Genomic DNA, 16,241 nt, shown 5'->3' with positions numbered 1-16,241 from the left:
GACGAGAAATGGGCAAAATGATTTAGCACTTACAGACGTAAGAGTGCTCCTGGAATCATGTGTCTCTATTTCTGTATAAATTATGCATTGAGTTCTGTGTTCTGCGTGCTCAAATTGTCATGCATGTAGATTATGCTGCCTTATCGAGATGTTTAAAAAACACAAGGGAGAAAATAACACATATCGGTGTGCATGTAAATGGTTTGTGTAGGATTTTGGGGGTGGGAACAAGGAAGTTAAATAGCTTTAGAATCTTGGCTGCCTATCATTGTAATGTTAAGGTGTGTATTGATGTGTGGGTGGAGAATTAGTCTTACTATGTGTGCCACCTAGCTGAAAAATGACACCTTGCCCCATTTTTTTTAAAGGTGAAAACATTTACCTGGGGATTATTTTGTAATCTGAGCACCTATGCAGCTGTACAGTATTCTAATTCTCACACAGCTGTGGAGATTTATGCTGTCGGTAGTTAGATGGGATTTTGCAACTCTGCAGGTGAGCTTTTTGTTCAATGCTTAAAATCTGTTTTACTTGTCTGAAATGGGTTACACTAAACAGAATGTCTAAAAATCAAACACACAAACAAAAAAACCCACATGATTTCAAATAAATTAAACAACTAATTTTAACAATGCTAAAATATGATTTTATTCTAATAGAAACCAGTTTATTTCTTTAAAACATATTTTATTTGAACCTTGAGCCATCAGACTGGTATTAGCAGTGAAGTTTAACAACAAAATCCATACATCTATCACTCCACTCAAACAACTGTTTCTTACAACTGTATTCAAAGCAGGAAGTGGGGTGTGCTGGTTCTATCTGGCTAGAAATTCAAGGGTTTTTTCAAATTTTTTATTTATTATTTTAAACAAAAAAGTATCTTTACGCATGTATTTATATGTAAGTGATACAATATATTTATGGCAACAACAACTTTAAAGCCAGGTTCATTCAAGGAGGATGTTTGTTATAGATGCATTTGAATTTGCACCTTTTTGCCTTTTATTCCACACGTACATCAGATGATACTGCCAAACAACTATGCAGTAATTACCGTAAGTGTATCTTTTATTTATGAACATGACTTATATTTGTGAGTTTGAGAATATGGTAGGTATGGATGTGTTCAGCTTTTTATGACTGAAGGAATAAACAGCGTGGTGAGGGGATAATGTAACGTCATAAAAGCGGTTTTGGCTCAGGGTGGTCATGTAGCAAGCTCAGATTGGATGTGTGATGACTGCAGGGCTGAATACTTGAACAGGATATTTCAGCAGCTGTTGTAGTTTTGTCAATATATCAATAGCTCATAGAGTAGAGACCAAAGCATGAAAGCATTTTCAAAAGAGCATTTAAGTACATTTGCTGAGAATTAGCTGACTTGTGTAATAACTGATAGAGTCTATCGACTGCGGCCTAGTTTACTGTTGTCAAATCAATGTGACTGCATGCAAGTCTCTCTACTTTTAAACAAACTTAACAGGCAAAAGGGATTTTCAGGGGGCACTGGAGGGAAATAAACATGATTGATGCGCTTTTTATTATCTGTTTTTGCTATCTTTTCCTCTGTGTGTTACTTACAAATGGCGTTATTGGATATCCATTGTTTGGACTTCGATGCTCCTAAATGGCCTGATATATCGAGCTGAGGCTTTTAAGGTGGTTACAGGGGATTTCTGCCTTTGACTTGGCATAAAAATATGAATGTGGGCCTGAAAGTTTTAAATATTTATGACATTTTTTTAATAGTACAATACCAGAAGTAAAATGGAGTTACTGGGATTGGTAAGTAATCTACCAGATTGCAGCAGGGGACAGTGAAGTGTGAGCGTGTGTGTGTGTGTATGTGTTTTGACTATGATGTGTGAGAGAAAAATTGGGGTCTGATATAAGGTCTTTTTCTTAAAGTCACAAATATTTTTTCATCTATCCACTAGGCTACACGAGTGCCTTGTTTTTCTCTCCTTTGCAGTTTTATATTCATGTTAAAAAGAAAGAAAATCTCATTTCCATCTTGATTTTGAGACTATTAATAACAGCAAAAGATAAATTATTTGTTTTTCCTATTCCCTTTCAATTTAACTCTTTTTATAATCCAAGATCAAATACATTTCACAGTGTGATTAGGTGATATTGGACAGAGAGCAGAAAACAGATTCTGCCCTCTTTGTCTGCTAGCCTTGCAACTGTGTGTCAGCAAATGTAATTGTTGCAAGCTCCTATAGAAAAAAATGCTGCCGTCCCTTTAAGTGCTTCCACCAATTCTGATGGCGTCGTGATTTACATATCCCGTTCTCCCCCCTCCCCACCTACAGGAGAGCTAAGCGAGGATGTGGAGGCTGCTAGTGAGACCACCACAGAACAGGAGGACCAAACCAAAGACAGAGAAAGTGGGGGGGAGAAGGAGCTCACCAAAGGGACAGGTAAGGCCAATATTTACACGCCTATTTAGGAAGTACAATTCAAGAGAAATGGATGACCATGCAACTGTAAGGTACCAAAGAACAGTTTTTTTTGTCTCAATCAATCAACATTTAGAATATAAAGCCTTTTTAAGTATTGAACACAATCCTTCAAAACTCCATTATCTAATTAAAGTCAATCATAAACATTAGAGTCCAAATAAACTGTCAATTTATGTAATATGTTCAGTGACGTGACCCAGTTTGCGCAATAGATAAACAGGGCCTTTATGTATATCTCCAACAGTGTTTATGTGCACACACATACACATACATGCACATATGGGATTTCACATATATATATATATATAAATACACAGTTCGACACATACAAAACATGTATATTTCCTTTAATCAGATCATAATAATTCTGTCCATGCTCTTTTTTATTGTTGTATGACTGTGATATGTCTAAGCAGGAAGTTGGGCTTAGTTTGAAGGGAGAAGCTTCAAGCCTGAAGTTCTAATCAATACTTTAAAAAAATTTTAAATATCTTTAGAAACACATTATATTTAAGAGTTATTTTTTGTTAGTATTTTATTGTTATACTCTTTTAGTGTATACGTTCTCATTAAATTAATTTAAAATATACTTACAAAATGAGTTTGATGTATTCTCCATCATCTTCATTTTGACAATCTTTATATAACATGGAAATTATAGTTTAAACATTAAACCTAGCATGGAAGTGAGTTTTGGTGCAATTGCAGGAGGTCTTCAAGGCCAGAACAGAACATAGGAACTGTTTGCATTAGTTGTTGTTATTCTGTGGTAGTTAGGGTCGTAACTAGGTGACATAATTAAGTAAGAACAAATTTTTGTTTTGATTGTGTTTACACATTATGATCCATGTGACCAGCAAAAATGGAGCTGCTATACACTTACATTGGTATCAGGTCTAAGTGGACTAAACACCCATCTACAGTACTGAATTTTGTACTGATGATTTGTTTGGAGGGCATGGTAAAACAAAGATTTTTCTACGAAGTGACAGAGGTCTGAAAACAAATTACCCTAATTAAATGAGAGAATAAGTTAGTTTAAAAATAAATTCTGTCTTAGCATATTGCACAGTGTTTGTGCATCACTGCATTTAATTCTATATGTAAAGCTTTGTTTACTGATTGTATTGAGACATTTGAAGCTGTATGAATGAAACAGATTCATTTCACTTTTTCATGCTTGATTTACTTTGTATTAGCAAAATAACATTGCTGGTAGTTTATACATCTCTCACTGAATAGAAACAATTTTTGATGATAATGAAACTGAGCAGTAACAGGCCTGGATTGATGCCTCTCACTTGTCTTGCCTCTTGTGTTACTGCACAATGTTTTGATTTACACTAGTCAGGTTAAAAGCTGCAAAACAATTCGCACCTTTTCCCTACCGAAGTTTTTATAAAGTACAGGAAAAAAACGAAACTTCATCAGAGCGTTTGAAGCCTAGCCTTTGTAAAACGTCTTTGATATTTGAACTTCTATTTTAAATGAGGCTGAGTTGTTTGTGCTCTTTGAAAGGGTGACACTCCTCTTTGATGGAAGAAATAATGATATGCATGCCTGACTGAATATGGCTAAAAGTATGTTTTAGCACATCAAAATAAAGCACTTTAAAAAGCATTAAAATGAGCTGGCCGATTAATAATTCACTCATACCTGTGGTGCACAGGAAGACGACTCCTTGCATTAGGATTCCTCCTTTTTGAAAGGCATGCAATTTGATACAAGCATCTTCAGTTCCTTTCCTCCCCTCTGTCAGTCACTAATCAGCAAATAAGTGTGTTTCTGTGTTTTCACAAAGGAAATATGTGCTTGCATATGAAAAATTTACAGCTTCCCAGCAGCTTATTAGAAACGCTTAGTTAAAAATAGCATTGCATTAGGGAAACCAGGTCTGAGGTTCTGTTTGATGTCAGTGGAAGGGTGGGTGGGTAGGATGGTGTGGTGGGTTCAAGGCTGTGTTGTTAGTGAAAAGTAGACAACTTTAGTGTAACGGAAAGGTCTCTCTCTGTGTTTCAAACTTTCTGCATTTGACAAATGCAATGCCCATTCAAAGCAGATGCAGAAAACCTGTCTTGTTGGCAGGAAGTGAGGAAGAACTCACAATGCATTTGGTAAACAGAGGAGCACTTGTTTGAGCTGCTGATTGTCTGAAATGTTGCATAGTAAGTACACAGAGGATGTGTTTGTTAAAATACAGCGTATAGGAGTCTTGGCCAACCTGTTATCTCTGAGAGGTGTTCAGCCTCCTGCTGTCTGAGGCTGAGCCGCTTCTAAAATCCATCATTAGAAGTAGTGAAGTACTTCTTCTCATGGTTGTCATGTAGCTGTTGGAACAGAGCACAACATTGTTCCTTTACAAATGACAGTCACTGTCAGACAGACAGTACTAGCGAGCACAGAAAAAAAAGACTTCCTCCTTTTTAAGCCCTTGTCAATCTCATTTTCTCTTTCTTGTTCCACAGCTCCTCAGCATTCATTAAAATCATTTAGAGGTACATCAGAAGCCTTTGTAAAATGCATATGTATTTGGCTTGTCATCTCTTGAAAGATGCCTTCATTATTCTGTTGTGCTTTATTTGTCTCAAGGACAATACATAGATGCGCATGTAAAATGCATACAAATGTATGTAAATGTCATTTGGTAGAAAAACACTGCAAACAATATGCTGTGCTACTTTTTGTTATATTACAATACGTTGTCAAAAGTTTCATGTTTATTTAAACTGATGGAAATACTTTAATTTTAAATATATTTATAACTCTATTTAGGACTTAGATGTGCTGCAACTGAATCATCTTTCATGATTAGAAATTCAAAGGGTCATGTTATAAAATATGCATAAATGGATATCTGTGAGCCTTTTTCAGCTTGCACATTTGTCACCTAGCTGAGACCTCTCTGCTTAAGGGCAAGATCTTTAGTATATTAACTGGAGTTTTACTTTATTAAAACAGATGGTATGCACCATGTGAATGTGTAGGAATGCAACTGTGAGTGCAGGAAAAACAAGGAAAGTAAAAAGAGCTTGAAGTGACAACATTGTAAAAGATGGAAATTCATGATACACCTGCAAAAGTGGACAAGTAAATGTTTTGCTGAATGATATGTTAGTTATGAGGAGTGGTACTGAAAAGAAGAAAAAACATATAGAGTCCCAGTTTTGGGGTTTAGTTGAAGCTGCCAAATGTTTTTATTTGTTTGTTGTTTTTGTTTTCCCCCCATAAAGTCCTATATTCAGATACCTCAGAAAGCAGAAAGACTTACAAGTCAGCTAAAATAAATTCATATCACCTTTTTTTTCTGCCTTTCAAATCAAGTTACTGGTATCAGATTGACTGTATAAAGGTATTTAGTTATATTTTTGTGAAACATAGAAAACAAGTTAGCGTTCCATTGGATGAGGCACATACTGTTTATGTATCAAAAAATTTAAATATTCTTTTCCTAATTTATCTTGTGCAAAAGCATAAATATTTTTGTTAAACACGTGCCTTCTGAACAAAATCAAATTCAACATGCATTTTTTTCAGACTCTTTAGTTCTGTAGTTTTCTTTTGTTAGTTTTTAAATGAGAGATATTTGATTTATTTATGGCAGCCCTTGGACGCATGCATTAGTTTTTGACTACCTTTTGACCCAGTAATGTTTCTGCAGCAGGTTTTCACAGAAACACACACGGTACAAAAATGCTTTAGACTGTTTTCAGATAAATGTCAACACTAAATCTGAGAAACTGTTTAAATGAAGCAGCTGCAGAAGATGTGCTTAGAATATACAGCCTGTGTGTGTCTGCACCTGTGTGTGCTTTACGCTCCACCTGTCTTTGTGTTGTGCTTCAACAAAAACATGTGCACTTCAGGTGGGTAAAAGAAGCAGACGTTCTACATTGTGGCTGCTTTGTGTAATCTGTATAATGAACATGATGATTAGCATCCCCTAGACGCAGTACTGTGGCATTGCAGTCAGCTCTCTTTTTGAATTCAGCTCTGCTTCATGCCATCACTCTTTGGGTAGTGCCAATTCAAAAACACACTTTCCAAATAATGTGAATTGTTCTCCATATATCAGTGCAGATATTTAGATTTTATGTGAGCTCTGCTGAAGTTGAAATTGCATGCCCGTGCTTGGTTAAAATTAAATAATTCAAGTTTATATTGTTGGTGTTTTAAATTGTAGGCCATTCAGTGCAGTGGTGATTGCTTTTAAACAATAAGTGGTGTGAGAATCCAGCAATGAAAGTGTTTCCATATTCGTGTCACGTCCTTTGAGTGTTTGTCATCCCTCAAATTATAATTCCTTTTGTCTTTGAAGATAATAGGCCATAAATTGTCCTTGTTTGTGAGGCACCTCTCTGAAAGCTCAGTGTTTATGAGTTTTACCACAAGGTTTCTAACAGCTAAGCAGCAGAGCTTTGTCCTGCTAAGGTGAATAACTTGTCATGCTGACTCCAGCCCATAGATTAATAATAACTGTGCTAAAAAATCTCTTGTTAACCAGTCTAGGCTGCATATTCTTCGCATATAACAGAATTTCTGTGTTTTGTTCTAAGCAAGATGATTAGTTATTTCTAAATAATAATAATAAATATTCTTGTATTTTTTGTCTATGGTTCTAAGTTGAAAAAAAATTCAGTACTTTTTTATTGCATTGTAATTACTTCAGAAATAAAAGATGAAATTGAGCACTGCCCTTTATTGCTTTGGGCTCTGACACAGGCTGTAGATTAAAAACCGGCTTAGAAATGAGGGAAAAAGAAAGGACATTATTGTTAGCACAGCACTGACAGAAAATGACTTGTAGCACAGAGGGGAGTTGAATCATCTCCATATTAATAGCCAGCTTTGCCCAGGGAATAGAGGTGAGGATTTTCTACATTGCAAGAAGCAGACGGGTGTTGGACAGTCTCGGCAGTGGGGAGGTGAAAGATGTGCTTTTCAGAAACTATTACTACAGAAGGTCTTTGACTTTCAGTGTGCATGGAGAGTTTTTGTTGTTGTTACAGAACTAAAGTTATGATTGTCAGCTGTAGCTTTTTGTGGCAAAGTGACAGTAAAATGATTCAGTTTCACTGGTCAGAAGATATGATGAATTATGATTTTTACAGCTGAGGCCTGTAGCTGCCATGGCATGACAGGAACTAGAATAATGAGAAGGGGAGATGATGAGCACCTCATCTCAGTCAGTAGGAGGGAAATTCTCATTTAAAAGCACCAGCAAACTTTTTCAATCTTCCACATGCTTCCATACTGTCTACTTTTATTTCTACAATATGAATGACCTCCCTACAAGGACGTAGATTAAGGGCAGCTGTGATTTTTGCTTCTTTAGAAGATTTCTATGCGAGATGACCTATTGTGGTCAATCCAGTCTGTGCTGTGTCAGTCATTCCATCTAGCAGCCATCCTTCCCCCCTCCTCCCCACCACCATTGAAAGCACAAGGAGGCTGTGGGGATTGCTCCAGAGGCTGGTGCAGTGTGCTGGCAAACCTTTTGCAGGTTCAATAATAAAGTCCAGCTACGAAAAAAAGACAAGCTGCCAAAGTCCAATTCTCTTACAGGACTTGATAGCAGAAAAGCTTCTGGTTTACAGAAAAGGGTCATGAATTAAATATCACCTTATTGGCTTATAGGATTTTTGCTCACTTTTCAGTGGTTTCTTACTATTTAAAAACAAACAAAAAACACCCTGTAAATCTATTAAAAGGAGCTTAGTGTAAATGGAGACACTCTGTCCTATGGACCAATGAACTTTAATGCATAATAAAGCAGTAGATTCATGTATGCTTGCAAAATTCAATTTTTTGCTGGCAAAATGAATCACAAAGAAGAATTTTTCAATAATGAGTTATCATTTTCCAGTTCTCCATCTCAAAAGTTTCAAATTGATATGTAGTTTGTTGAAGTTTGGTGATTTATCACCTGGCAACAAGCTAGTTTTGTTCATGAGAGTGCTGGTTTGAAAGCTTTTATTTGTATTGGTCTTAAGTGATAAAATTGTGAATTCCAGCTCTTATAATTAAAAAGGGAAACCCCAAAGCTTCCCAATGACATCAAGCAAAATGATAAATTTCAAAGGAAAATAAACAGTTAAGGCTTATTATTAAAGATATACCTGTTAGAAAACTTTGATTTAAAGGTAGATTAAGAAGATTTTCTACTATTTAAGTTACTGGCATTTCTAGATGGTGTCTTTATGGTCTTATTTTTAGGCAAATCTCTATTATGGCAAAAATCAATATTTTCACGTTTTTTGCACTGCACCCTGGGTTCATTCTGACTCATTTTGCCAGCACAAGTCACATTATTTTTTTGATTAAACTAGAAATAAATGCAACATTTTTTTCATTAGTTTTTTTTACCTACTTTTTGTATATGTACCACACTACCCTTTATTTAAAAAGAAAAATAGTTGATAATGTTTATGCCAGAGCTTCTAACTGTACTGATATTAAAATGTTTTTACTCAAGTCTAAATCACATTGTATAAAAAGCAGAAACAAGGATGCATGATGACATAAAACCACACAACTGTGATATTGCTGAATATCACAATGACAATATCTGTGACAATGCATACACATTTTTTTCTCACTTTTTTCTAACAGTTCTTTCATCAGAACCCTCACAGCCGTCTCCTTGTGTTTTAGCACCTCAGCCATCATCAATTAAACAGGGTGGGGGCATCAAGGGGAGCAAGAGCATAGGTGCATGGCTTGCAATGGCTTATGATTTACTGCAGTCCAAGCAATCCTGTACGATACTGATGTTGAACATGTTGATATTGCAGTCACATGTTTTTTATATATTATGCATTATTATTATTATTATTTTGTTCATTTTTGACAGTGTCCTTGTGAAAGTTCTTTACCATGTTCCATCCCAGCAAGATGTTTGTCATTGGTATTGAACTTCTATTTAGGTCATAGGTCTGTGTGTCACATCTTTTACAAAGGGTGTCCAATCTGATATTTCAGACTGTATACAGTGACAAAAAAATTGTATGATTTTATTTTATTTCATTTTATTTATAGTTTTTAGTCATTGTTTCACCACCCCTGACAAGTAAAAAATTGATACAGTGGTTAGATGTTAGTCATGGTCATGGTGCTGGTGATGGCGTTGGGGTGTGTTGTTCTTAGGAGAAAGCAATGGATCTGATTTATGAAGTCCCAAATGGCCGTGACGACAAGAGAGACTTCACAGAGTAAAGCTTCTGTAGCTCTCCATCCTCGTTCACCTTACATGCTTTCTCTCTCGCTGACACTTCAGCATGAAGCAGCTGAACTAGAAAACAGGTTTGGAGCAGCTTTCCTGTGCTTTGGCATAAACAGCCACTTGTTGCACCTCTCTGGTGCTAATTGAGCAGCTGTGAAAGTATAATCGCTGTGCTTATTCTCTTAATTATGAGGCTGAGAGGATGCTTGATACTTACAGTAATCCACACATACTTTGTGTTCTTTTTATGAGCTTTATAGCTGAGATTTAACTGCCTTATATTTATACTTTTTCTCTCTTGCTGTTGCAGAAGTAATCTTTACTAAAAATGCAATCACACATTTCATAATTATGTCTTTCTGCCTTAATTTTTGTACAGCTGGATGGAGAGAAGTCGTCCTTCCTTGTGGGTGTTGATGTTAATTATAGTCAAGAAGCTGCTTATTGAAATAATGAGCTGCAGAAGAAGAGATGAAAAGATAAAGGGTTAAGATCATTCACCAGTTTCTTAACTGTCATATGCAGTGCAGCCTCAGAATTTGGGAACAATGTGTCTGTAAGGAAAAATAACCTTTAACGGAATTCAAATTTCAAAACTTAAATATGACCAAAGATCATTTCTTTAGTTTTTCTTACAAGAAGAGGTTAAGGGGGAAGAAGATGTGGACTGGAGTGGAGTTGGAGAATGAATTGGTGAGGACAGTACCATGACCGAGAGGTTAATGTCAGCGAATGGGAGGTTCCTTTTGTTTAACATTCCCTCTGTTTATTGGCGGATGTGTTTAATGGGATTGGCTGTGACTGGACCCTAATAAGGTCTCTGTGGCTGATCCCGGTGTCTCTGGGAGCTCTTCCAGGCTGCTCTGTCCAAAAGCCAGGTCTCCCACTGGGCAATCACCTCAACTGCCCTTGTCCTGATTGGAGGTGACATTTTAATGTCTGGAGCAGGAGTGTGGTCAGCCCTGCTTAACCTGACCCCCTGCCACACCATCCCTCCCTCACTACTAGTGCCCTCTCTTCTCAATTTGCCCTTCTAGAACTGTACAAATCAGGGTAATTTCACTCTTTATGGGCTCATTAGGAGGGGTTGTGAGACAACTTCTTAAGTTTCGCACTGAACTCTTTCAGCTAGTGACAAAGCAAAGTTCCACCTCACAGGGTCTATGTGGATTTAGTTTCTTGGCAATCTCAGCTTAGCTATTTGACCCATGTTTTGCTTCCTTTTTTGCAAACTCTAGCTGATCCTTTCTTTTATAAAGTGGAGTAGTTTAAAAGTGGTTTGCAGGTTCTCTTGTGTAAGACCTTGCTCTGCAGACACAAAAAGAACCAGACATGTTTTGGTAACATCAGCGTCGTTTGCATTCAAAGGATTAGCCATCTAATTTGGTGTGGAAGCCAGTAAAACACTTCAAGTGGCTTTACAAAACTGAAAAGACTGACACCCACCTGACAATGACTGTAGCCTTTTTGCATTTCCACAGACTGAACACCAAAGCACAGCTGTATGTGAATATGCTTGGAAATGACTAATAGTCATTCTGATGGCATCATTGTGCCCGGTGGCAGGCTGTTATGTCTTGAAAATCTGGGAGTTGAAAGAAGGCTTGTTGTCATATGCAAAACAGCTTTGGGAAAGTACTGAAATTTGCGCAGGGGGTTGAGACCAGGTTTTTTTCATTGTAATGTTCTATTTTTTTCTTGTCACAGACCCTTAGCAGAAACTAGAATGCAGTAAATAGAAATGCACAAAAAACAAACAAAAACAAAACTAGAATATACTGGTATTGACTATCTTCCTAAGATAAAGAGTTAAAAAGTAATTCCAAGTGTTAGAGACATCTTAATAAAAAGTAAATAAAATAAATAAATTAAAAGCATTTTTTTCTTTATTCTTAGTCTTAAAATACATTTTCATGAGGTAAAACTTAGACTCTTGGTTAAATTTTAAAACTGTTCAATTTTACCTTCTCCCTCAGCTCTATGAAACGATTATTTGACAAGGACAAACATTGTATTAAAAAACTTGTATACACATTTTTGGGGGTTCTTTATGTGTTGATTTTGAATGAGAATCGTTTAGAAAATCTCATTAGACTGGACATGCACTTGAAAATATTTTACATTACTTAAATTTGACAGTTAAATGGACAAAAGCTGATAGGTGATCACAAAAACGATCTACAGTACATTTAAGTGGACTGATACTGACAGATCTCTGCTCTCATGATAAAACAAAGTCACATGTCAAAGTCCTAACATGTACCTTCCCTTTTTTTGTTCTGTGTGAATGTATTCAGCTTTGTCCGGCCACTTGGAACGGCACCAGTCAGATTCACCTGCTCCTTCAAAAAGGCCCCCTTCGCAGTCGGAGACCTCTGAGAGCCCGCTCTCATCGAAGCGTCCGAGGACAGCTGAGAAGGGAGCTGTGGAGCAGGTGAGCATCCCAAACCACAGAACTGACACCCAGTGATGTTTATAAAACTTTGCTTTTCTTTGAATTACAGACTTCTTGCTGAAGGTTATCCCATCCTCAATTACTAAAATCTAATTATAAGTCTTAAACTTGCACATCAATTCAATATAAAAATATGCTAATAATTTCCAGCAGTTTAGTTACTAGGTTATCTTCCCAACTCTTTTCATGTTGTGTAGATTTTCTTTTTAAGTCTACTCAAAATTATCTTTCTTTCTTCTTGGTAGCACTTCTAATTGTGTGTAAGATGGAAAATCAATATGGTATTTGACAGATGAGACCACTTTGAAGTCAGTGCCAAGACTCTGTGGAGCTCACTTTTACACACGTGTCTATGATCAGAGAGATCTGCTCCTTTAAAATAGGGGCCCTCACTCTTTCTCCTGATCTACAGCTTTTTTTCAGGCAGGCCCACCATGCTCAATGTACATATTTCACCCTGTTAACCCTGTATTCCCCCCACCCAGTTATATTTTTTTTCTGTTCCTGTTTCTGCCACCATTCAGATGTTCCAGTGCCCCTACTGCAAGTTCACCAACACAGACTTGAATCGCCTGAGAATGCACGTGATGACGCAGCACTCTGTTCAGCCCATGCTGCGCTGTCCATTATGCCAAGACATGCTCAACAACAAGATCCACCTGCAGTTCCACCTCACACACCTCCACAGTGTTGCACCTGATTGTGTTGACAAGCTAATTGCTACAGTAAGTCCTGTTTGTGTTTTAAGTGTAAGTGGACACAGAAGGAACAGAAAATGTTTGCCAGTTTAAATGTTTTATTTACTTATTTTTTTGTAAAGCAAACAGGTGTCTTGAAGTGAGAACTCTGCACATTTTTGCATTTTAAATAGTTCCAGTTAGTTAGGAGCATATGTACTAGCATGGCTACTGCTGGTGTGAGAGAAACATAGGACACCACTAACACCAGTTCTGCTGAAACCAGTGTTATGCCTAATTGTGCCTGCATGTTTATTTTTTTGCCATCAACTACTGGTAGTGTGCTCCAACAGAAGCAATCAGACCTTACAATTTCTCCACCAGAGTACATTTTAAAAATGTAATATTTTATAATTGTAAACTTACTTTAGAGGCAAAGTTTATCATCATTCAAAATCATCATTCTTTCATGTATATTAACAAGTCAGAAACATTAACTTTTATTGTAAGACTGATACCATAAATGTGATTTCAGGGGGCAAAATGGCTGTTCTTCGAAAACATGCAAAATGGCTGTTGACCTAAACTACACTTTAAGTCAGGGGTAGGCAATCCTGGTCCTCGAGTGCCACTATCCTGCATGTTTTACTTGTTTCTTGCTCCAACATACCTGATTTGAATCAATGGGTGATTAACAGGCTTCTGCAGAACAAGAAGAGGTCATTTAACCACTGAATCAGGTGTGTTGGAGCAGGGAAAAAAATAAAACATACAAGATAGTGGCACTCGAGGACCAGGACTGCCTACCCCTGCTCTAAGTAAATGCATTTGTATATTTTTTGCCTCTGTTTGATTATGACAGTCCTGACAGTTATTAAAACAACTGATAAATGCAACAATGTGCATCAGGTTTGGGAGCCAGTATCATTATTGAATGTAAAAAAATGAAATCAATCAGAGTCTAAAATGTATAAAATTTGATGATGTTTAAATCACTTTATATTTGAGAATTAACTGCTGCAAATTTTGGCAAGTGAGACTTAGTTTTTTAATAAATCAAAACTTGTCTTTATCTGTTTTTAAAAATATTTTAGAGAATTCTGTACTATTTTTTTCCTTGTTGTACTAATGTACTTTGTACTGAGATCAGCTGCATACACAAAACTGCATCTATGTATTTTATGTCTAAACGCAATTAGGTGCTTGAAGCTATAAACTAATAAATAAATGCCAACCTTATTAAAATCAGTTGTGATTTAAATATAAAAAGGAATTTTAATACATAGCCAATTTCACTGAACTGATGGTAAAAAAGAAAGCTGACTTAAAATCTGTTTTACAGGTTTTATTAAAGTCACTTTTTCCTCCAACATTACTTTCATAACATTCTTATGACAAATATTCTGTTTCTGCCACATCAAACAAAACATTAGTCTGATTAATACAACCGCTGAGAATAAATTTGTTTAAATTTACTACACATAGAATAAAATATATATTTGAAAAAAGGTACTCTAGAGGAGAAATCATTGCAAAATCTGGTGTCTTCTGTGGGAATATGTTTACAGATCCTGGAACACAAGCACAACTCGGCACAATAATGAGAAAATGTTTTAGGAGAACCAATAAAAAAGCAATCAAACTTGAAATAATACAATGTGGGAATATGACCATAGTTCAGAAATTCAAATAATGAAATATAATCATAAACAGGTTTGTTTAAACTTTAAAAATGGTTTTGTACAATGTTAACTTGCACAACATTAGATTGGTATGCATTTTCTAAACTGTGGCTAACTAGTACTAGCAATACAATGCATTAATTATCCTTACAAATATTTTGGTTTACAGAAAGATAAATAATTTATTGTTTTAAAATAAAAATAAATTAATAGTGTTGCTATCTCTGGAACTTGTATCGCATAAACACACCTATCCAATTCTGAATCCAATTTTTCAATTCAGAAGATCTTCTTCCTTGGGGAGTTAGCTCAAAAGTATTTTGCACTGTATGAAGCAAGAGAACAACAACTTGTCAAAGCTCTGTTTTCTATCAGCTCAGCATTGCTACTTAAACAAATTACAACGAATCACATCTCAAGCTTTGGGTCAGGTCAAGGACCAGTACAAAAATTCAGCAATGTAAGACGAGTAAATGCTTCTTAATGAATCCCTCAGCCTGCAGTAGCTGTTCGGCTGCGAGAACAATTGTCCCTCATGCATTCGCTGCTCTAAATTGCCAACATTTAGCTCTTTTTTTGACACAAAGAATGCTGTTAATTGTGAAATGGTTGCAAGCAAACCCATTTGCCGATTTGAAATGATTAAACCTTTTAAGATTCTGACTTTTTTCTATTTTTTCATTGACTTTATGCTCATCTTCAACATGCCTTTTCAACCTCTCCTCTAATTGCTGTCATTTGAAGAGGTGAATTCATAATTCATTTTTTGTATTTTTTTGTTCAATGATCTCAAGATGAGCAGGTTTCTTAGCTCTCAGTTCATTTATTACTTTCCTGACATTATTTCAATGTCTCTTCTATTTTGGGCAAAACAAACCATTTTATCATGAGTGGTAAAATAATAATTGTGACACAGATTATCTAATAGTTAATTAACAGTTATACAACTTCATTAAATTGCTCTGACAGAAAAAAAGATGTTGTTTTCTAGAAATCAATTTAATCAATAATAGTAGAGAATAAGTGGCAATGTGCAAGTAAATAAAATGCTAAACTTTCAGTGTTTTTGTATGTGGAGCCATAACTTCAGAGCCAGTGACTCTGAAGTTAGGCAAAAAAAATAAAAATCTGATGAACTGCACTGGCAAATCCTTTTCTCTTTTCTATTCATATCTCTTAACCAGGAAATAAAACTCTCCTTGCATCCTTTAATACCCATCTAGGACAAATAAAATTTGTTTTTCCAGTTTTTATGTAAATCATTGAGCAAATCTTTGTTCTCTTCTATCCTGTGACGCTAAATAGCTTGCTGGACAATCACCGTATAAAACATTGCTCTGCCTGCTGCCTAACCATTTTCATCCCCCCAACTACAACATAAATGGCAAACACATTAGTATAGTAGATGGCAATATTTATTTCTTTTATAGAGCTAGTAATGTACTGAATCACTACAAGAAGAGATAGAACAGAAGTAATATAACACACATTAAAGCCAGCACCTTTTTTTTAAAAAACATCTGGTTAATGCAGATGGAAAGGTGGTTTATCTTTTTATGTCTATGTTAAAGAATACTAATTAATTTTGAAATAGGTGACTTTTGTTTCTTGCAAAATGCACATGATGATGTTTTCAGGCATTCACCATTTCTTTCTATTAACTTGCTGTCATTGCACTCCATCTTTTCCCTTACTTTTACTGAATATGCATGGCAAAGGATATATATATATATATATATA

At 35.9% G+C, this 16,241-nt stretch overlaps 1 protein-coding gene across 2 annotated transcripts in view; it reads left to right on the top strand.

Moving 5' to 3' along the window:
- The window catches only part of zfhx3 (zinc finger homeobox 3), a 321,615-nt gene that overhangs the window by 289,878 nt on the left and 15,496 nt on the right, over positions 1–16,241 (top strand). For both annotated transcript variants that reach the window (XM_037980053.1, XM_017441678.3), the window contains 3 exons: positions 2,319–2,426; positions 11,985–12,121; positions 12,667–12,867. In XM_037980053.1, the coding sequence (XP_037835981.1) occupies positions 2,319–2,426; positions 11,985–12,121; positions 12,667–12,867 (446 nt within the window). The remainder of the gene's footprint in view (positions 1–2,318; positions 2,427–11,984; positions 12,122–12,666; positions 12,868–16,241) is intronic.

Source organism: Kryptolebias marmoratus, linkage group LG15 (genome assembly GCF_001649575.2).
Source record: "Kryptolebias marmoratus isolate JLee-2015 linkage group LG15, ASM164957v2, whole genome shotgun sequence".
Classification (NCBI taxonomy): domain Eukaryota; kingdom Metazoa; phylum Chordata; class Actinopteri; order Cyprinodontiformes; family Rivulidae; genus Kryptolebias; species Kryptolebias marmoratus.
This window is presented reverse-complemented; position numbering and strand designations above follow the sequence as displayed.